This window comes from Mercurialis annua, linkage group LG2 (assembly GCF_937616625.2).
Source record: "Mercurialis annua linkage group LG2, ddMerAnnu1.2, whole genome shotgun sequence".
Classification (NCBI taxonomy): Eukaryota; Viridiplantae; Streptophyta; class Magnoliopsida; order Malpighiales; family Euphorbiaceae; genus Mercurialis; species Mercurialis annua.
Genome location: NC_065571.1, coordinates 8730600 through 8748591, shown reverse-complemented (window position 1 = coordinate 8748591; position 17992 = coordinate 8730600). Strand labels below are relative to the sequence as shown.

The 17992-nt window shown below is 31.0% G+C and overlaps 2 protein-coding genes across 3 annotated transcripts; both read right to left on the bottom strand.

Moving 5' to 3' along the window:
* Nucleotides 1-474: 474 nt before the first annotated feature.
* LOC126667648 (WRKY transcription factor 6-like) lies at nt 475-4263 on the bottom strand. Of its 2 annotated transcripts, none has more exons than XM_050360668.2 (6): nt 3876-4263; nt 3642-3743; nt 3307-3471; nt 2341-2727; nt 1503-1616; nt 475-1142 (listed from the first exon to the last, which is right to left on the bottom strand). In XM_050360668.2, the coding sequence occupies exons 1-6, from the start codon at nt 4158-4160 to the stop codon at nt 657-659; spliced, it is 1539 nt and encodes a 512-aa protein (XP_050216625.1). In that variant the 5' UTR covers nt 4161-4263; the 3' UTR covers nt 475-656. The 2 variants fall into 2 exon arrangements, with proteins under 2 accessions (XP_050216625.1, XP_055960474.1); XM_056104499.1 differs by having other exon boundaries at nt 2341-2496.
* Nucleotides 4264-10443: 6180 nt separating this feature from the next.
* Nucleotides 10444-15153, bottom strand: LOC126667646 (uncharacterized). Its single transcript, XM_050360664.2, has 4 exons — nt 14740-15153; nt 13717-13874; nt 12473-13288; nt 10444-12088 (listed from the first exon to the last, which is right to left on the bottom strand). Exons 1-4 carry the CDS (start codon nt 15005-15007, stop codon nt 10634-10636), a joined length of 2697 nt encoding a protein of 898 aa, XP_050216621.1. The 5' UTR covers nt 15008-15153; the 3' UTR covers nt 10444-10633.
* Nucleotides 15154-17992: the final 2839 nt, after the last annotated feature.

Genomic DNA, 17992 nt, shown 5'->3' with positions numbered 1-17992 from the left:
GATGAAAACAAACAGATTACAAAGAGATAAACTAAAAAAAAATTGATCGTGAAATGTTTAACTGCCTGTGCTAAATCATAAGACTCTTTGTTGTAACGGCATGAAAATAAAATTCTTAAAAACGAGTCTGAAGATACTAAATATCATGATAGATACTCCAAGTCTGACCAATCTGAATATCGATTGTGAGATGTAATAGACACGCAATATTGCGACAGGTTAGCTTTAACTTAGTCGTGGAAATATCTGGTAAGAATATAAAAGATGACAAATCAAATTCACAAAATCTAAAATTCATGGTATCTATTTGACAAATGGACTAAAGCTTGGGATAAATAAATTTATTTTATCAATTTCAAAAGTTGAACAAACCATATACTTCATTTCACAATGAATCATGGCAAATGAGCATAATTTTCCCGCAGTTAACCATTCTGTGAAATAAAATACTTTTCTCGTAAATAAAAAACAAAATAAAATATCATAGTAGTATAATTTTTTTGTAACTAAGAGAAAGTTTGCACTAGGTTTAATATCCACCAAAACCTTTTCATACAAATTGGTAAGAAATTAAATCCTCTCCTTGCACTATGCATGCATTGACGCTACAAAATCAAAAGCTACTCATGTTTATGTAATATATATATAATATGCTTTTAATGCATGTTGTCCGTAGTACTGTTTGAATGAACATCGCCATTAATGATGGAAGTAATCGCTGCAACTAAAGCCGAAGTAAAATTAGGGTCTGCAGTAATAGCAGCTGTTGCTGCACTAATATCCGTAGGCACCCGCAAATCCATTCCTTGAAGGCTAAAAAAATCTGAAAATCTCGCTTGATTGTGACCAGAAAATTGAAAATGAGATTGGTGATCTTGAGGGCGTGTTTGAAAGGAATTGAAATTGGTGGGGGGTGGACGAGTGAGGTCTAATGTTACAGCAGGAAATGGAGCTGAAGCAGAAAGTGAAGCAAACTGCGGCGGATATGAGTACGGTGAAGACATTGTGGAGCCGGAGAGTAGCATTGATGCGGCGGCTGATGTAGTGGACGCCATTGCCATTGCAGCCGGAGGTAGCGGATGGTTGTGATTGCCTTCGTATGTTGTTATTAGCACTGCTCTATCCTCTACACACCTTTGTACCTGTTTAATGTTTTAACAAGAACTTTTAGAAGTGGTGCCTAAATTCTATGACATATTCTAAATTGATACTTAAAGTTTTAATTTTACCTTTTTGATACCATATCTTTATTTTTTACATTAGACTCACTGAATAATATGTTCAAAGTATATTATCACATCAATAGTCATGTTGTTGTATGCTTGAAGTGGACATATATTATTCGGGTAATATTTCTCTTGCTCGGGCGTATATATATTTGGCCGAATAGAGATACAAATACTTATTGTATAATTTTTTAAATTTTGCATTTTATTTATGGAACGGGTAACTAAACGTCCAGGACAATGAGAAAAAAGGAGTAATATGGTAGTGAACTTTACCTGTTTGCGAACGGGGCAACCAGTGGCCATGGTGCATCGATAATAAGCTCGAGGGCATGGGTTTCCTTTAGCCAGTTTCTGCCCATACTTTCTCCATTGGCACCCGTCAGAAATCTACCACGTAAATACACAATTCAATTTTCATATTAAAACTTTAATAATTAGCTTAATATCATTTATAATTTCTAGTATGTCTTAATCTTTAACACATAACTTTATGTTTTGATTCAAACAAGCGCCAATGTGAATCTAACCTAGTTGGTTAAGTGTATTTGGAGATTGTGGATTCAAACCCCACCTTCTTATCTAACATCTAATAAAAATGAGACTCTAATAGTCGGATATTGTCTATATAAAAAAAATCAAACAAGCAAGTACTAGTACCGAAAATAACTCAATTCAACTGTCCTATAGCAGACGGGTCAAAATAATTTATAGTTACTAAATTAAAGGTATTTAGTTATTGAATTTTCATTTTTACATCAACATTGATATAGCAATTCAAGTAAAAAATTGTTAATGTAGCAATAAAAATTTGTATTATTATTCAATGTGTTCATTGTCATATAAGCAATTTTGAACATAGATTGCTATAAAAACCTTCCGTAAATATAAAAATTAAATTCAGTTACTGAAAAATAACAAACAAAAGAATGACAATAATTCTATAAAAAGCATGCGTATTGTTCAACAACCGCATAAAACCTAATTATTTTCAAAGTTACTTTTCATATGGCTAATGAACTTTTTAAAAATTTCTTTGCAACTTTATACATGAACGAAAATTGCTTAAGAAAGAACGTGCACATGCAGAGTGTATAGGTTGATGAATTCTTACAGTAGATGCATCAGACAATGCTCGGACCGAAACACGAGCTTTTCGAACCATGGATACGCTTTCTTCCTTCTGTTCATGTTCATCATCAGCATCTTTTGGAGCATTCAACTTGGAAATTTTGTTTGGAACCCATCCATGACATGCTTCTTCTAAATTCTGATCATAATCAGCACAAGGACTAATTAATCCATTACTTTTATTCACCGCTGACTGGTCATTATTAATCTCCATTGACTCAACAATATTGGGAGATATTGAACAATCATAAGATGGTCTTTCTTCAGATGCTGACTCATCATTCTTTAATTCAATCATTTGATCAGATTTTCCAAGATCTAGAAACTGTCTTGCAACTATTGAAGATCCTTTTTGTTGTCCATTGATCACCTAGAAAACATAATATACAAGTCCATGGCTAAATATGGTTTCATACTTTGCTAGTAGTAAGAGCATATTTGGTAGGTTATAAATTGCACGGACCAATCGAGAAATTCTTATATAAACTTAATTCATCATGTAGAATTGTAAATAATCGATTAATTACGTGACATGTGATTAATTGAATGTAATAACCAATCAATTAAGAGTAATAAATTTCAATTATAATTTCACCAATTAATATTTATTGATCGGTTAATTACATTCAATATTAATAATGTCAAGTGCCACATAATTAATGGATGATTCACAATTCTACATGATGAACTAAATTCATGTAAGTATTTGTTTTCAAACTGATGTAGCTCAATTAGTGGTGGAATCACAAAATGAAAAGATGGAGTAAGAAAATATGTATAGAAAAACAACTAGAAGGGAAATTTCGTTGAGACGATGGTCGTCCATCGTGCTCTTTAGTTCTATCTCGTAGCTCAATTGATATAGAAATGGTCTCGTATGGTTTCGAGTTTGAGGTTTTGTTAAAGCTGATTAACAACAACAACAAAAAGAAAAAAAAGTTTAAGTTACCTCTTTATTTTGAGTGGCAATGGCCTTATGAATCTGAGGTTGCTGCATGAGTGCACCAAGGTGCATCTGTAGGGCATAGTGGTTGTTTTTGACTTGAGTAATCATGCTTTTCAAATGTTGATTCTCTAATACTATGCTGTTTATTTCCGACTGCAAAACTTCAAGCTGCACCTAGAAATTTCATTACTAGTAAGACAAATTTATCAAGATTCTTTAAAACATTCATAATTAATAATCTTGACTTAAAGCTGGTCCAAGAAAGTTCATCACTAGTAATAAATCATATAATCAAGATTCTTTAAAATATCTATACTCAATAATTAATCTTGTCTTGCCTCTTTCTTTCTTTGATCAGAATCTTCCTTTCTTTGAGCTATTCCATCATCTGAAATAGATTTATCACTGATCATACTCCCCGTAACGAGATTTAAACCAGTCTGCATATATAAAAGAAACAAAGAATCTATATTACATAAACGAAATCGCTGAACCAAAAAAACGATAACATGATATTTCTTTATTAAAAATAGTTTATAAACATAGGATTCGATAAATTTTCGTGCGTATACATTTATATCGCGCTCCTTCTTTAAGTCATCATGATCGCCATGATCTCGAGATTCATTCTTGACAATAATATTATCAGCCATTGAAGAAGAAGGTTTAAAGAAATCCATCTCTGTAAGAGCTTTTTTTCCATTAAAAGTGACATGAGAATAATGATATTGTGATCTGTCGCTACAGTACTGGTTAGAAGAGTCATCCCTGTCGTGGTTCCACGTAGTAGGGCTTGTTCTTGTTGTTGGATCAGATTCAGTAGTGTCAATGGAGATTTGTATTGTTTCTTTGTTCATCTTTAAAATATAATTAAAGAAATTATCAAGAGAGAGAAGGGTTTTGATAATATTGAAGGGTTTTATTTTATTTTATTTTATATTTTGGATGAACAAATGCAATGGAGTAGGGCAATAAAAAGGTGGACTAAGTCTAAGACCAAAAATGTGAAAGGAGTGATGTGGTTAAGTATGAAGAATGTGTGGAAATTAGAGAGAATTAGGCCGAATGAGGTAAGGTCGTGCGTCAACTGGGACAGGTGGCTTTGTTTACATTTTTGACTCTTATGTTATTATTAAATTCCTTCTTCAACTTACGAAATGATTAAAATAGTAACTAATAAGATCATTAGAGTAATGGAAGACTACCAATAGGGTTTGGTTCAAATGGTAAGCGGTTTGATGCCGTTTAAGTAAAGTTTCGGATTCGAGTTTTGTAAATTCAGAAAATCTTCATTGGTAGACTCACCTATCATGTCAGGTGCGCGACGCGGATCGGATCCGGATTAGTCATCGGATGGGCTTACAAAATAAGAGTAATAAAAGACTAAAAGTTTGTACTTCAAATTTACATGTTTTATTTTTATTTTTATTTAGGTTAGAATTCAATAAAGATTAACAAAAATATATACATGGAATGGAACTTAAAGTATAAGATTGTAAATTTGCATGTATAACTAACATTTTTGAACTTTTTAAAATTAATCCAATAAATAAATATAAAGTTACAATAAACATGGTGAAAAATAGTGATTCAAAATAGATAACTAATAACCATTTAAAGATTTATGTATTTTAAAATTTTTATTTATTTAATCACTTTTTAAAGTTTATTATCTCATAAATTTATATATTGTTTATTTTTTATTTAATTAGTCTTTTATAAACGAAAATATTGAACGTATCGCTTAATTGCCATTGGGTGATTAATAATTTCCATATAAAAAGATGATAAATAGATTTTATATTTTTTAATTTTTATTTATTCGGTCCATCAGTTTTGGACATCAGTTTTTTTAGGTAAGTTAAATTTAAGGGACAAATTAATACTTAAAGAAAAGAGAAGAAATCAAAACTAAAGAAGAAAAATATAGGAGAGCTAGCTTATGCAAAGTCAATTAATATTACCCATAAGAAAGTTAATAAATTAATTAAAAATGAAACTCATGACACATGCACGCAACAATTTTCTTGATTTATCGATAAGATTTCATTTTCATTGAGAAAAAACTCTGAGTCAAATTTTTGAGAAGCAAGGTTGATCCATCTAGCTTCATTCTACAAATAAATGTAAGATTAAAAAATAAACTTTAATATTTTATTTCCTGATGTAATGGAAGCCAAATTAAATAATTAAATTGATAATAATGGTCATGAAATTAAATTAAATTTATCAATCATAGTATTTATTTATATTTATACTATTAGTAATATATATAGTAATCAAATTATGTTTAATTAACTTTTAAATGCTATTTTAAAAAATTTAATACCAAAAATTACGATTTTGTTAAAAAAAAACGTTTACTATTAAACGCTTAAGAAAAACTAAATGTAAACTGTTTCTGTTTGACATTAAAAGGCCTAAGAAAGCAATTATAGAAATTAGACAAAACATATATTTTTATTATCTTTTATTACAATAAGTACATTAGTATTCTAGATTTGAATATAACGTTGGACAAACATATTTTATTATTAATAACATCTTAAATTGCACCAAATTACAGTCAAATAAATACATTAGACCTTGAACTGAAACAAAATATTTAATTGATGTCATAGATTCCCCAGAAGGTAAAGTATAAGAAAAACATTAAAGCAAGTTACAGCAAAACTTAAGAAACTTGGCTAAATTGGATAATTGCAAGTGAAAAGTTAAACATAAATCGGTTGACAAATTATGATTAGGTTTAGAATTATAAATTTGAGATAAAAAAAATACGCTAATTAAATATAAAATCTCACATGCATAATAATTATATTTAGCAAAAACTTCAAGGCATGTTATAGCAGTATCTTATGACTTTTGACTGGAACTATGTGGTTTTCATACATGATTTTACCTTTAAAAGTATATACTAAATCCCCATATAGACAATCAATCCATACTCTATTGAATAAAATAGTATATAGTTTGTAATCCATCTTTTGCACTTAACCTTACAAAACTCCTATAATTAAATACCTATTATTTATATGGCATTGAATTCAAAAATTACAAAACAAGGAAAACAGAGACTGATGAGTAAAAGAAGCGATAAGATAACTAAGAATTTAACATTAAAAAATTTGAAAAAATCGATGACCGACAAGTAAAAAATGCCCGTTCATCCCATCCTTGATTTGTCTCCATGTGATTAGCGGTCGTATTTTAGTTCCTTTTATTTGGATTGTTCAATTATAAATTCAGTGATATTTAGAGGTTTTTAAATGATGTTGGTTTAATTATGTAAACTTGTTTTTCCTTTTTGTCTGTTAATTTTTATTTGGGTTTTACTTATTTGAATAGAAAAACTAATGGGATATATAGTTCATGCTCTGGCTTGAATTGTTGTTACTCAATATGAGAAAGCCGTAATTTGGAAGAAAAATATCCCATTAGATATTCATTACATGTACTGGCTGATCAAACAATTTTAATTTAATAAAGCTATTTTTATTTATTTTTCAAAATGACGTTTATCAAATTATACATATATAAAAGAGAAAATTAGGATAAATACTCTATTTTTAAAAATAATTTGATTTCCTACCTCAATAATGAAAAGATAAAGAAAATACCTCACCTTTTTATTGTTTTTATTTTTTTACTCTAACACATGTTTATATTATAATTGTGCCTAATTTTTATTATTATTTTACTCTAACCACTTTTTTTTTACTCTAAGTGACAACTGTCACTTTTTTTTTCTCTCTTTCTTTCTTTCTTCTTCTTCTTCTCCTTCTTCTCTGCTTGTTTTTTTCCGCCATTTTTGTCTTCTTCTTTTTCTTCTTCTTCTTCTTTTTTTCTTTTTCATTTTTATTCTCTTCTTCTTCGCCGCTCCATCATCAGTCCGCCGCCGCTCCGCCATCATTCTACTGTCGTTCTCCGTTCGTTTCATATTTGATTTTAGAATTTTTTTTCTTAATTCGTGGTGATTTATACGATTTATGTTAACTTTCAGATCTAAATAAATTACTCTTTGATTTTTTTCAACTTTAGATCTAAAAATCTGCATGAAAAACGATTTTATGATGAAAAAAACAATTTTCTGCACAAAAAACGATTTTTTGCAAACAAAACAGCATCTGATTATCATATGAGTATCACTGCATTATCATCACATTATCATAACACTGCAGAAAAGATAATTTTTATATAGAAAAACATCCTCTGATTATCATATGAGTATCACTATACTATCATGTAATTATCATAACATTGCAGGGAAAAAAAATTCTGTAGAAGATAATGTTTGATTATCATATCGTTATCATAATATTATCATATATCGTTATCATAACATTATCATATGATACTTACATGAAAAAATATTTACATAGCGTCATATGATAATGTTTTATCATATGATAACGAGATGATAATATTTATGGTACATATATGATAATGTATGATAAAATAGTGTTTGATTATCATGTCGTTATCATAACACTGGAGTATGATAATTAGATGATAATGAATTGTGACAAGATTATGATAACTAGATGATAACGTACGTGAAAATAGAATAACAAAAAGATTCATGACACCGGTATGATAATCAGATGATAATATGATACCTATATGTAAAAAAAGTACAGAAAAATTATGATAATGTAAAGATAATAGTATGATAATATGATACCTGTATGAAAAAAACAATTACAAAACATTATGATAACGAGATGATAATGTGAAGATAATAGTATGATAATATGATACATGTATGAAAAAAACAATTACAAAAAAATTATGATAATAAGATGATAAGGTGAAGATAATAGTATGATAATATGACCTTATTATACTTCATTATCATACTATTTTCTTCACATTATCATCTCGTTATCATAATTTTTATGTAATTTTTTTTCATATAGGTATCATATTGTCATACTGTTATCATAATTTTATTATTATGTTGTTGTCATAACATTATCATTTAGGTACAATAATACATTATCATCTTGGTATCATATGATTATATTATGATAACGAGATGATAATACAGTGATAACACCATGATAATCAATTTTTTTGTAGAAAATCATTCTTAATGCAGTGTTATGATAACAACATGATAATACAGTGATACTCATATGATAATCAAAGACTGTTTTTTTTTTAATTTTTTTTTCTGCAGTGTTATGATAATCATATGATAACCAGATGCTGTTTTTTGTGCAGAAAATCGTTTTTTCATCAGAAAATCGTTTTTTCAATTAGATTTTTAGATCTAAAATTGAAAAAAAAATAGAGTAATTTATTTATATCTGAATGTTAAAAAAATCGCAATAATCACCATGAATTAAAGAAAAAATAAAATATGAATGAATAATGCAGCGACGGTGGAGTAATGAAGAAACGGCGGCGAAGCGATGAAGGAACGGCGAAAAAAGAAAAATGGAGAAGAAAAAAGAAATAAAGAAGAAGAAGAAAATTAACGAAGAAAAAAAAACACAGGAGAAAAAGAAGAAGAAGAAGAAGAAGAAGAAGAAGAAGAGGAGAGAAGAGAGAGGAGAGAGAAAGAAAAAGAGAGAAAAAATAAAAATGTGACAGCTGTTACATGAGTTGTTTAGAGTAAAAAATTAATAGAAAGTAGGTATAATTATAATATAAATATGCTTTAGAGTAAAAAAAATAAAATCATTAGAATTATAAGGTATTTTCTCTATCTTTTCCTTATTGAGGTAGGAAATCAAATTATTTTGCAAAATAGAGTATTATCCTAATCTTCTCTATATAAAATTGATTTTTAATTATACATATTAAACTATATTTTATGTATACATATAATCAAAACAAAACAAAGAAAAAAAAAGGAAAAAATTTATGTATTTGCCAGTAGGTTTGGATTAAAGTTAAACGAAGAAAGGTGTTAGACTTTGAAAAGTGACAAATAATTTGGAAACTAATTGAAAAGATAAGTATACAATATAACGGTTGCGCCACATCATTCGTACAACAAACTAATGGGATATTAGCCATGTGCTAATTTTTAATGATAAAAAAATAAGTAAATAATTAAATATTCTCTATCGTAAATGATCATTGACTTTTTGTAAAAATAACGTGGTACAACCGTTGTATGGGATAAACACTCCTAATAAACTTGTTAAAAATAAGGACCATCGCCAACGTGACACTTGGTTATACCTTTGATAGTGAAATTTTGTAGGATCTTGCAATTCCGTCAAATTAATTAAGGTTTGGTAGATATAGATTATAATGCTAATATGACAATAAAAGAGTCTACGTTTGCATTCAAGCTACAATTCCCAGCATACAAGAGACTATGTGTGCTTGTATATTTACTTAAGTTTCTGGGACCATGCTGGTTATTCCAAATCAAAAATTGTTATGTGAACTTTAATTTCCAAAAAACAAATACGTATACCATCATTTAGTAAATGACATGTTGATCTAGGAGTTTTTTTTTTTGATAATTTGATCTAGGAGTTAATAGTTGAAAATTTAAATGTATCCCATGCAGATAACTATATCGCAAGCCCTTTGGTATACAAAAGTTGAAGTATGGCCTTTTCTTTTACATCTGTAAGATTTTATCTCTTAATAAAAATAATTGAATTCAGATTGAAGTATGACGTTACCATCAAAAGACAATCTCTGTGTAATCCTATTTTCACCATAGATGAACGAGAGAGCCGAACAAAATTTGATAAATTAAAAAACGAAAGTTTATTAGTCAGTGTGTGACCTCTGGAAAATTGCTTTCTGCTTTAGTCTATCTCGCAATGCAAAATTTACTAAAACATCAAACTGGTTAGAAACTGAGACTGCTAATATGGCTCTTTAAGCGGCTGCAGAATTACAATAACATATGAACTCAAGATGGCAAATTCAGAAGAGATTAGGGATTCACAGTTCAACTGTAAAAATAACAATTGAAGTGGCTACAAACAAGGGACTGAATTTGAGTTCAATTGCAGAAAATTGCAAATTCAATCTGGGAAAATCATAGATAACTTTATCATTAGCTTCATGTTGAGAATTTATCAGGATATTTACCATTTTCAGAAACTCTTCCAAGATTATACAGTCCCGTACATTCTTAGTAAAGAAGCAAAGAAGCTTCCGATCTAGCTCAACTCAAGCATCAAAAATATCTTCTTCAATTTCAAAGGTACATTGTTTCATTGTAACTTTGTCAAATAGAAATCCTTCACAGATCTGCAACGGATAATACAAGATTTCTACAACTTGGTCCTAAAAGAGTTGAGGAATACAGTCACTAAATAACTTAACTAGAGAAGAGACTGACGAGGCTACTTTACAAGGTCGCCATCAACATGGCTCGGATCTTGGCTCTAAGGTCATCAGAAACTTGAGCATTTTCAGATGATTTTGATAAATCAACAGAAGCTTCCCTACTGCCACCTTCACCACCATCGCTAACTTTGGATTGATCAGATTTTGTTAGGATCTCTCCCTCCTCCAAATCCTCCTCTCTTTCCGACCGAGATATCTTTCTGTGCTTTACAGATCTGGCTCGATGCTGATCCTCATCATCTGAGGACCTACCTTCTTTATGCCGATCTTGGTATTGCCAATGCTCATCATCACTGGAATCACGCCTATAGCTGGAGTGTGTTCGTTCATCATCAGAGGAGCCATAGTACTTGTGCCTACGTCGAGTTTGTCTATCCTCATCACAAGGGGAACTGTTGTCATGTCTCCGCCTCCGTCTAGAATGCCCAGGTTCATCATTTGAAGAACTATCATGCCTGTGCTTATGTCTAGTGCGCCTATGCTCATTGTCTGAAAAACTGTCTTGATCCTGCTGATGCTCATCATCCACAGCACTAGTATTCTTATGCCGGTGTTGAGATTCTCTGTCCCTGGAAGAAGCGTGTCTTTTCCTGTGCTTGTGCCTATCCCTACTGCTACGAGACGAATGATGGGATCGCCTTTTTTTCTTAGAAAGTTTGTGATTGTTGTCTTCTTTCAATTCTTCATCTACATCATCTTCTTCTTCTTCTCCTTCTCCTTCACCCCTTTTAGATCTAGAACGGTAGCTCCTCTTTGATCTCCGTTCATTGTGTTCATCAGCAGATCGTTTCTTTTCTGCTCTCTCGATTTCACTACTAGTGTCAATTTCCACAGGAGCTGAATCACCTTCCCTTTCTCTGCCGGGAAGTTGCACAGCCTGAGAATCTGACCCAGAAATCCCAGAATCAGACGGTTCTAGAGATAACCCACGTGATGTTTCACTCTTAGCTGGTGCAGCACCACTTTTTACCATTGCAGCAAACATTTTTGCCCGTTTCAGTCTCTCAGCCTTTAGCTTCTGCTCCCTAGTCAAGCTTGCTTCGGAGGAATCAACCTTGGTTGTGGCTGCAGCAGCCTTATTTTGATCTAGCATCTGGTTGGAACTTTGAGGCCGAGATGAAAGTAGGCTGTTCCCACCTTGACCAATACCATTTATTGTCTTAAAGAGAATTTCTAAATTGGGATCCTTAATGCCTTTTGTGGCGGCCTGAAGAATAGCAGCTGCTGCATCCACACTTACTCCAACTTGTGACTGGGAAGCTTTTGAAGATGGATCGTTATCATCCTTCTTTGACTTTCCAATTACCATTTTAAATTTTTCTTTCCTATCAGATTCATATGGTATGTCAGAACCCGAGGTCACAGTATCACCTTCTTTGTTTCCACTTTTCTTCTCCGTTCCATTCCCTAGTGAAGCATGCTTCTCTGAAGTGAAGCTCTTTCCAGCCATCCTTGGCTGTAACCAAAGAAAATATCAGGAAGCTAGGCAAATGAAAATCTTCCTTGTAGCGAAGCATTAAAAAAAAGAGCAAGTAGTAAGACATAAAATTACAACAAATTAGCAATGCAGATACAAGTAATTTTAGGATATAACAATAAACTCACCACTAAAAAGATAAAACAATCTGGCCATTAGATAAGACCAGCTCTGTCCACAAGAACTGGGATAGCTGAATTAGAAATGGTGCTTGAATATACCTTATTTCAGAATGTAAAATTGACAAAGACGTAAACATTGCATGGGCTAATACCATGAGTGATTGGTGATGCCGCTTACAAACATTTATCCTACATAAAAAGACCTATTATTGGAAAAGAAAATGATTTTGGAAAAACGCACCTCTTTAGCTTTTTGGAGAGCTTTTAAATAGTAAGGATGATATATATTGGATGGTAGGAGAAATGGGAATCTCCCATGATTAGTATCCTGCTGAACAAGAACGGCCTCCAATTCTTTCCCATTTCTAAGTATGAACTCAACTATCTTATCAACCACTCTCTTCAAATCAGAGGGAGGTTCCACAACAGGTGGCTCAACCTTGGACATGCTAGAGGAAATGGAAGGCTGCAATTTATCAGAAGCTGAGGAAATGGAGCCTGTGGTATCACCATCTTTCTTTACCCCAATTGCTGTTCCATTCCTAACCAAACTGATTGAACGATTTTTTTTAATAACATGAGACTTGTCTTTGAAAGAAGCAGATGGCGGCTTTGAAAGGGCCTCCTCTTTTCCACCTACATTCAGGGAATTTTTTTTTTGTTCTGATCCAGGGGGTTCAGTTATATTTTCAGCATTAACAGCTCCCTCCAAGTCAATTTCTTTTTTAGTCAGTGTTAATGCTTCCTCATTCATACCTTCTTCATCTTCTCCACACCCATATACAGAACCAAGCAATGACAATGCACCAGCACCCATCTGATTAAGATCGCCATCAGCTTTACTCTCTATAGATTTTCCATCGACATCTGACTTTAGAAGTTCTTGGCGATCAACAAGAAATCTGAAGTAAGGATGAAAATCATGATCTGGTAGCAAGAACCCAAATGTTGGGTTGTCTCCTTGTTTAACTCTCAAAACGATTTCTGATTGCGCACCATGTTTGCTCACAAATATGGCAGTCCTGGCAATAATCTGGTGCACCTTCTCTGTTGGAGGCTGACAACAGAAAAGAAACAAAAAATATCAGCAGAATCCAAAAGAAAAATGGCATTTGAAGACTGATTTTCATATGTCTAAATTATATAAGGATAGTCATTAAGATTGAAAAATGGAACTAAGTGAAGACATCTAGCATCCCAGCTCTAGAGGATGCCTACTAAAGTAATCAATTTCTGTCATCCTAACCCCACCTGCGCGGCCCCTTGTCAAGACATCAAAAGAAGACAAGGTGCCAGTGAATGGCAGCCTTGAAGAACTCCCAACTCTGCTCCGAGCATCTGAAACTTAGACATGATAAGCCTTAGAAAAACACATGCACCTTAGACATCTATATGTTGCCACACTAGACAAGCATCAAACAAACATCAACATCAGAATATAATAAAAAGGTGTAAAAAGCAAGGAACAAGAATGATTTAACCTACCAGGTTCTGAAGTAAGTGTTCAGGCACAGGAAAAGGTGGACAAAAAGTTGATTCCTCGTTGATACTCTTTTGTTCAGAGGATTCATTAGGAGCTCCATATGAGAAGGCGACTGCATTATAGCTGCCAGGCTTCTCTACTTCTGCTTCATTTTCTAAACCTGAAAGCAAACCAGAAAAAATTTGACTATCTACTAAAATAAAATAAAACCTTCCTGCGATAATCACAGCATGTAATAGCAGCAGCAGACGAACATGAATAATACAGACAGAAGAATTAAATGGGATATAAATGCAAGAAATAAGGCAAGGAAAATCTTACTTGGCACTCTGAAAGGTGATACTTTAGTAAACAAAATGTAATCCTGCAATCTTATAAAAGCAATCCAAAATACAGAACATTCGTTCAAACCCCAAACGAAAAATACTCAATGTTTCATATTTAGCTGAACCTACCTACCAGAAGCTCCATATAAAATTTGTGTTTAAACTCGATCAATGAATCAAACACAAATGATAAATGTAACTAGCATGTGTATCAAAGTAGTGATAACCTATTTCTTTCCGTACAGTTCCTTCTGAGTAAAACCCTATCTATTTGTTAATTACCTCTAATAATCCACAGAATTCAATTCAATTGAATTCTATTTAATCAATTCTAATGCTCGGGAAATCTATAATCTATAACCTTCAATTCTTTCAAACAACAAACAATTCAAGGAAATTGAAATCCTGCCATATCGACCTGATCCTTTAAGAGCGCAATTTAATCCGTGTGCTTGATTTATCTCAAAACAGGGCCTATGCTTCTTTTCCAGTTTAAATTCCCAACTGACGAGCATCACATATTAACTAAATTACCTACCAAACACATAATATTAAAACCTAAAATTTTGTACTCTATCATTCATTATTAATAAAATTTACATAAATTCAAAGCATTCTATTCACATAAACAAGTATCTTATAAAATAAAAGCAGCTACAGTAAAATTATTTTGTCAAAATCAAAAGATCAATGTTATACCTTGTTCATTATCGGATGATGATGGTAGATCGAGGTAGCGTTCACGATCAAGTTCCGCTTCGAGAGAACCATCGTCCGGCGACGGAGAACGACGGTTGAGACGGCGGCGATTGCGAGGAGGCGGAGGAGAGGAAAGGAGGTGACGGACATCGTAACGGTCTATAGAGAGAGAATTCCAATCGACAAGTGCTTCAGGTGAGTTCACAAACGCCGCCAGAGCGTCGTCGTCGAAGAACAGCGCGTGACGGCCGAGAACTTCGAGATCCATTTTGAACCGTTTGATTGAGAAATTACAGATGTCCAGTTAGATATATGGAAGAAAAAGAAAGAACCCTAAAAGCAAGAAATAGCTTTCGCATAAGCTGATTAAATATTTATATTTTTCCTACGAAGAACTTACATTTTATGTTTATGTTACAAATTACAATAGAACAAACGATAATTTATTTATTTTTTTTCGTATGCTAAATGAAACAAAATATCTATAATATAAAGATAACAACTCAACATCACAATGAGTGAGTGATATCAAAATCAAATGATAATACTACAAAAGAGTTATCTAATAGAGCTACTTAACTATCAAATGAACCACCCAAATATATATATATATATATATATATATATATATTAGTGACAACTACTCTATATGTGTCTAAAATTTCGATAATTTTACCAAAATTAAATAAGCCAAAATATTAATCAAAATAAAATAAAATTAGCCATCAAATATAAGTCTAGTTATTTTGTTTTTAAAAAGTATTTTAATTTATTTATTTATCACTATTGGAAAAATTATAGCAATTTTCTTCCAATAGAAAAAATAAATAAAGTAAATTACAATAAAATAACCATAGAAACAGCCATCAAAAATATATATTTTGTGTTATTCTCATAAAATCTAAATCACTTATTAAAGCATTATGTATAATAAATTTTACCAACAATTATTTTAACTAAATGAAAATTAAACAATTACTAACCTAATAATATATGTAATAAAATAAATTATGATACGTAAAAGAAAGTGAAAAAAAAACCGGAATAATCAAATAACTGAGCTTATGATTTAAGGTACCTGCCTTCGGCATTGAATAGTTCCATATTTCATTCAAAATTAAAAGGTATTACCAATCGGGGTGTAAATGATCCGAGCCGAGCTTTAGAGTGTTCATGTTCGGCTCGTTCAGCAAACAAGGTGTTCATGTTCGGTTCATATTCAGTCGAGTTTTGAACGGAGTGTTCATGTTCGGTTCGTTTAGATTTTATAGTGTTCATGTTCGGTTCGTGTTCAGCCCGTGTTCGTTCGTTTAGCCGCTACACAAACAAGTTCGCGAACGAGCTCTCGAACGAGTTCGATAAGTACTAAACGAGCTCGTTCACGAACAAGCTCGCGAATGAGCTCGATAAGTACTAAACGAGCTCGTTCGCGAGCCCGCTCGTTTAGCTGATAAACGAACAAATACAAGCTGTTTAACGAACAAACATGAATACAAGCTGAATAAATTAAAAACAAACTAATCAATCTCGTTTACGAATATGAGCTGAATAAATTAAAAACATAATTATATAAATTAATATAAATATGAATTAGTTCGCGAACACCTAATCGAAAACGAGCTTGTTTGTGAACTATATACGAGCTCGTTCACGAAATTGTTCACGGACTATTAATCGAGCTTGTTCACGAGTTTGTTCACGAACTCTTATTCGAGCTGTTCATGAATATAAACGAGCCGAACACCACTATATTCATGTTCGGCTTGTTTATATTAACGAGCATAAAATCAAGCTCGAACTCGGTTCGTTTAAAATTTGGATGAACATGAACTGAGCTCTTATCGAGTCGAACACCGAGCTGCTTGCGAACGACTCGGTTCGTTTATACCCCTAATTAGCAATATATATAAACTTTATCCTTTAAGAGCATCTAGTATGGAGTCTTTAAAATTTAAAGTTTATACTACGCCATTATAATAATATAAAACAATACTTCAATGAACTTTTTATTTTAAAAATAAAATTAAAATTCAATTTAACTCTATAAATTTAGTCAATCTAAACAATTTTTTATTTTAATATAATATAAATTTATTTTTTATCACTTTTTTCTCAATTATTTATTTTAAAATTATAAACACTACAGTCATTAAATTTAGAGAGTATTAAATAAAATTAATGTTTACTCTTTATTATTGAAAACTCTATTAATTATTTAAAGATGTTTTTAAAGTAAAGAACACCATTTAAAATGCTTTAAAGGGAAGCGTCAAATGTGTGATATATAATCACGCCAAGTTAGAGATAAAGAATTAATATGACAACACAAAAAAAAATTATATTAGTAAATAATCAATGGAACAAATTGTGAGTTTTTTTCTTTTTTTCAAAAAAGATGGTTAAGTTTTGTGAGATTATGATAGGCTAGTATAAAACATTTGTATGTGTTTATACCAAAATTATACGGTTATTTACTAAGATCGCAAAACGCCAGTGATAGTATGTTTTAGAAATCAAATAATGATAGGAACTGAATAAAATTGAAAATGGGTTTGTTTTAATTTGAAATTAGAACAAATAGATTTAGGAAGGTAGTTGGAGAAATTGAACATTACAATGCTTCAATGATTTTTTTATTTTAAAAATAAAATAAAAATTCAATTTAACTCAGCAAATTTAAACAGTTAAAACAACTTTTTACTTAAATATAATAGGTTTAATTCTTAAAAAAAAACCCACCTTGTATTTTTTTTCGTTTATACCCTAACCTTGTAAAAACATCATTTGTATCCAATTTTGAATTTTTATGTTTCATCTCTGCCCAAAAATATTAAATTGTACTCTTTTCATTTGAAAAAGAGTTTAAAACAATCCTTCATTTTTAACTTATATATTAATTAGATATTAATGTTATTAATAGTACAAAAATACCATTTTCTTCAAAATTTTTAAATTTTTTAAAAACATATTTCCGAATTTTTTTAATTTTTTATATTTTTTTTAAAAAATATTTCCGACAAAAATATTAAAAATAATAATATTTTTTTATTATTTTATAAAATTGAAAAATTAATTAATTATTTGGATGTATTTGATTATTTTTTAAGTCTAAGGATTTATTTGTATATTTTAAAATAGAAAAAAGTATGTTTTAAACTCTTTTCCAAATGAAAAGAGTACAATTTAATACTTTTGGGTAGGGATAAAACATAAAAACCCAAAATTGGGTACAAATGGTATTTTTACAAGATCA

Coding starts and splice junctions, on each gene's coding strand:
- LOC126667648 (XM_050360668.2), bottom strand. CDS start 4,160: ATGAACAAAGAAACAATACAAATCTCCATTGACACTACTGAATCTGAT. Junction 3,472..3,641: donor CTGATCAAAGAAAGAAAGAG/GCAAGACAAGAT, acceptor TTCTAGGTGCAG/CTTGAAGTTTTGCAGTCGGA. Junction 1,617..2,340: donor CATTGTCTGATGCATCTACT/GTAAGAATTCAT, acceptor TTTACGTGGTAG/ATTTCTGACGGGTGCCAATG.
- LOC126667646 (XM_050360664.2), bottom strand. CDS start 15,007: ATGGATCTCGAAGTTCTCGGCCGTCACGCGCTGTTCTTCGACGACGAC. Junction 13,289..13,716: donor AACACTTACTTCAGAACCTG/GTAGGTTAAATC, acceptor TTCTGTTGTCAG/CCTCCAACAGAGAAGGTGCA. Junction 12,089..12,472: donor CTCTCCAAAAAGCTAAAGAG/GTGCGTTTTTCC, acceptor CTTTGGTTACAG/CCAAGGATGGCTGGAAAGAG.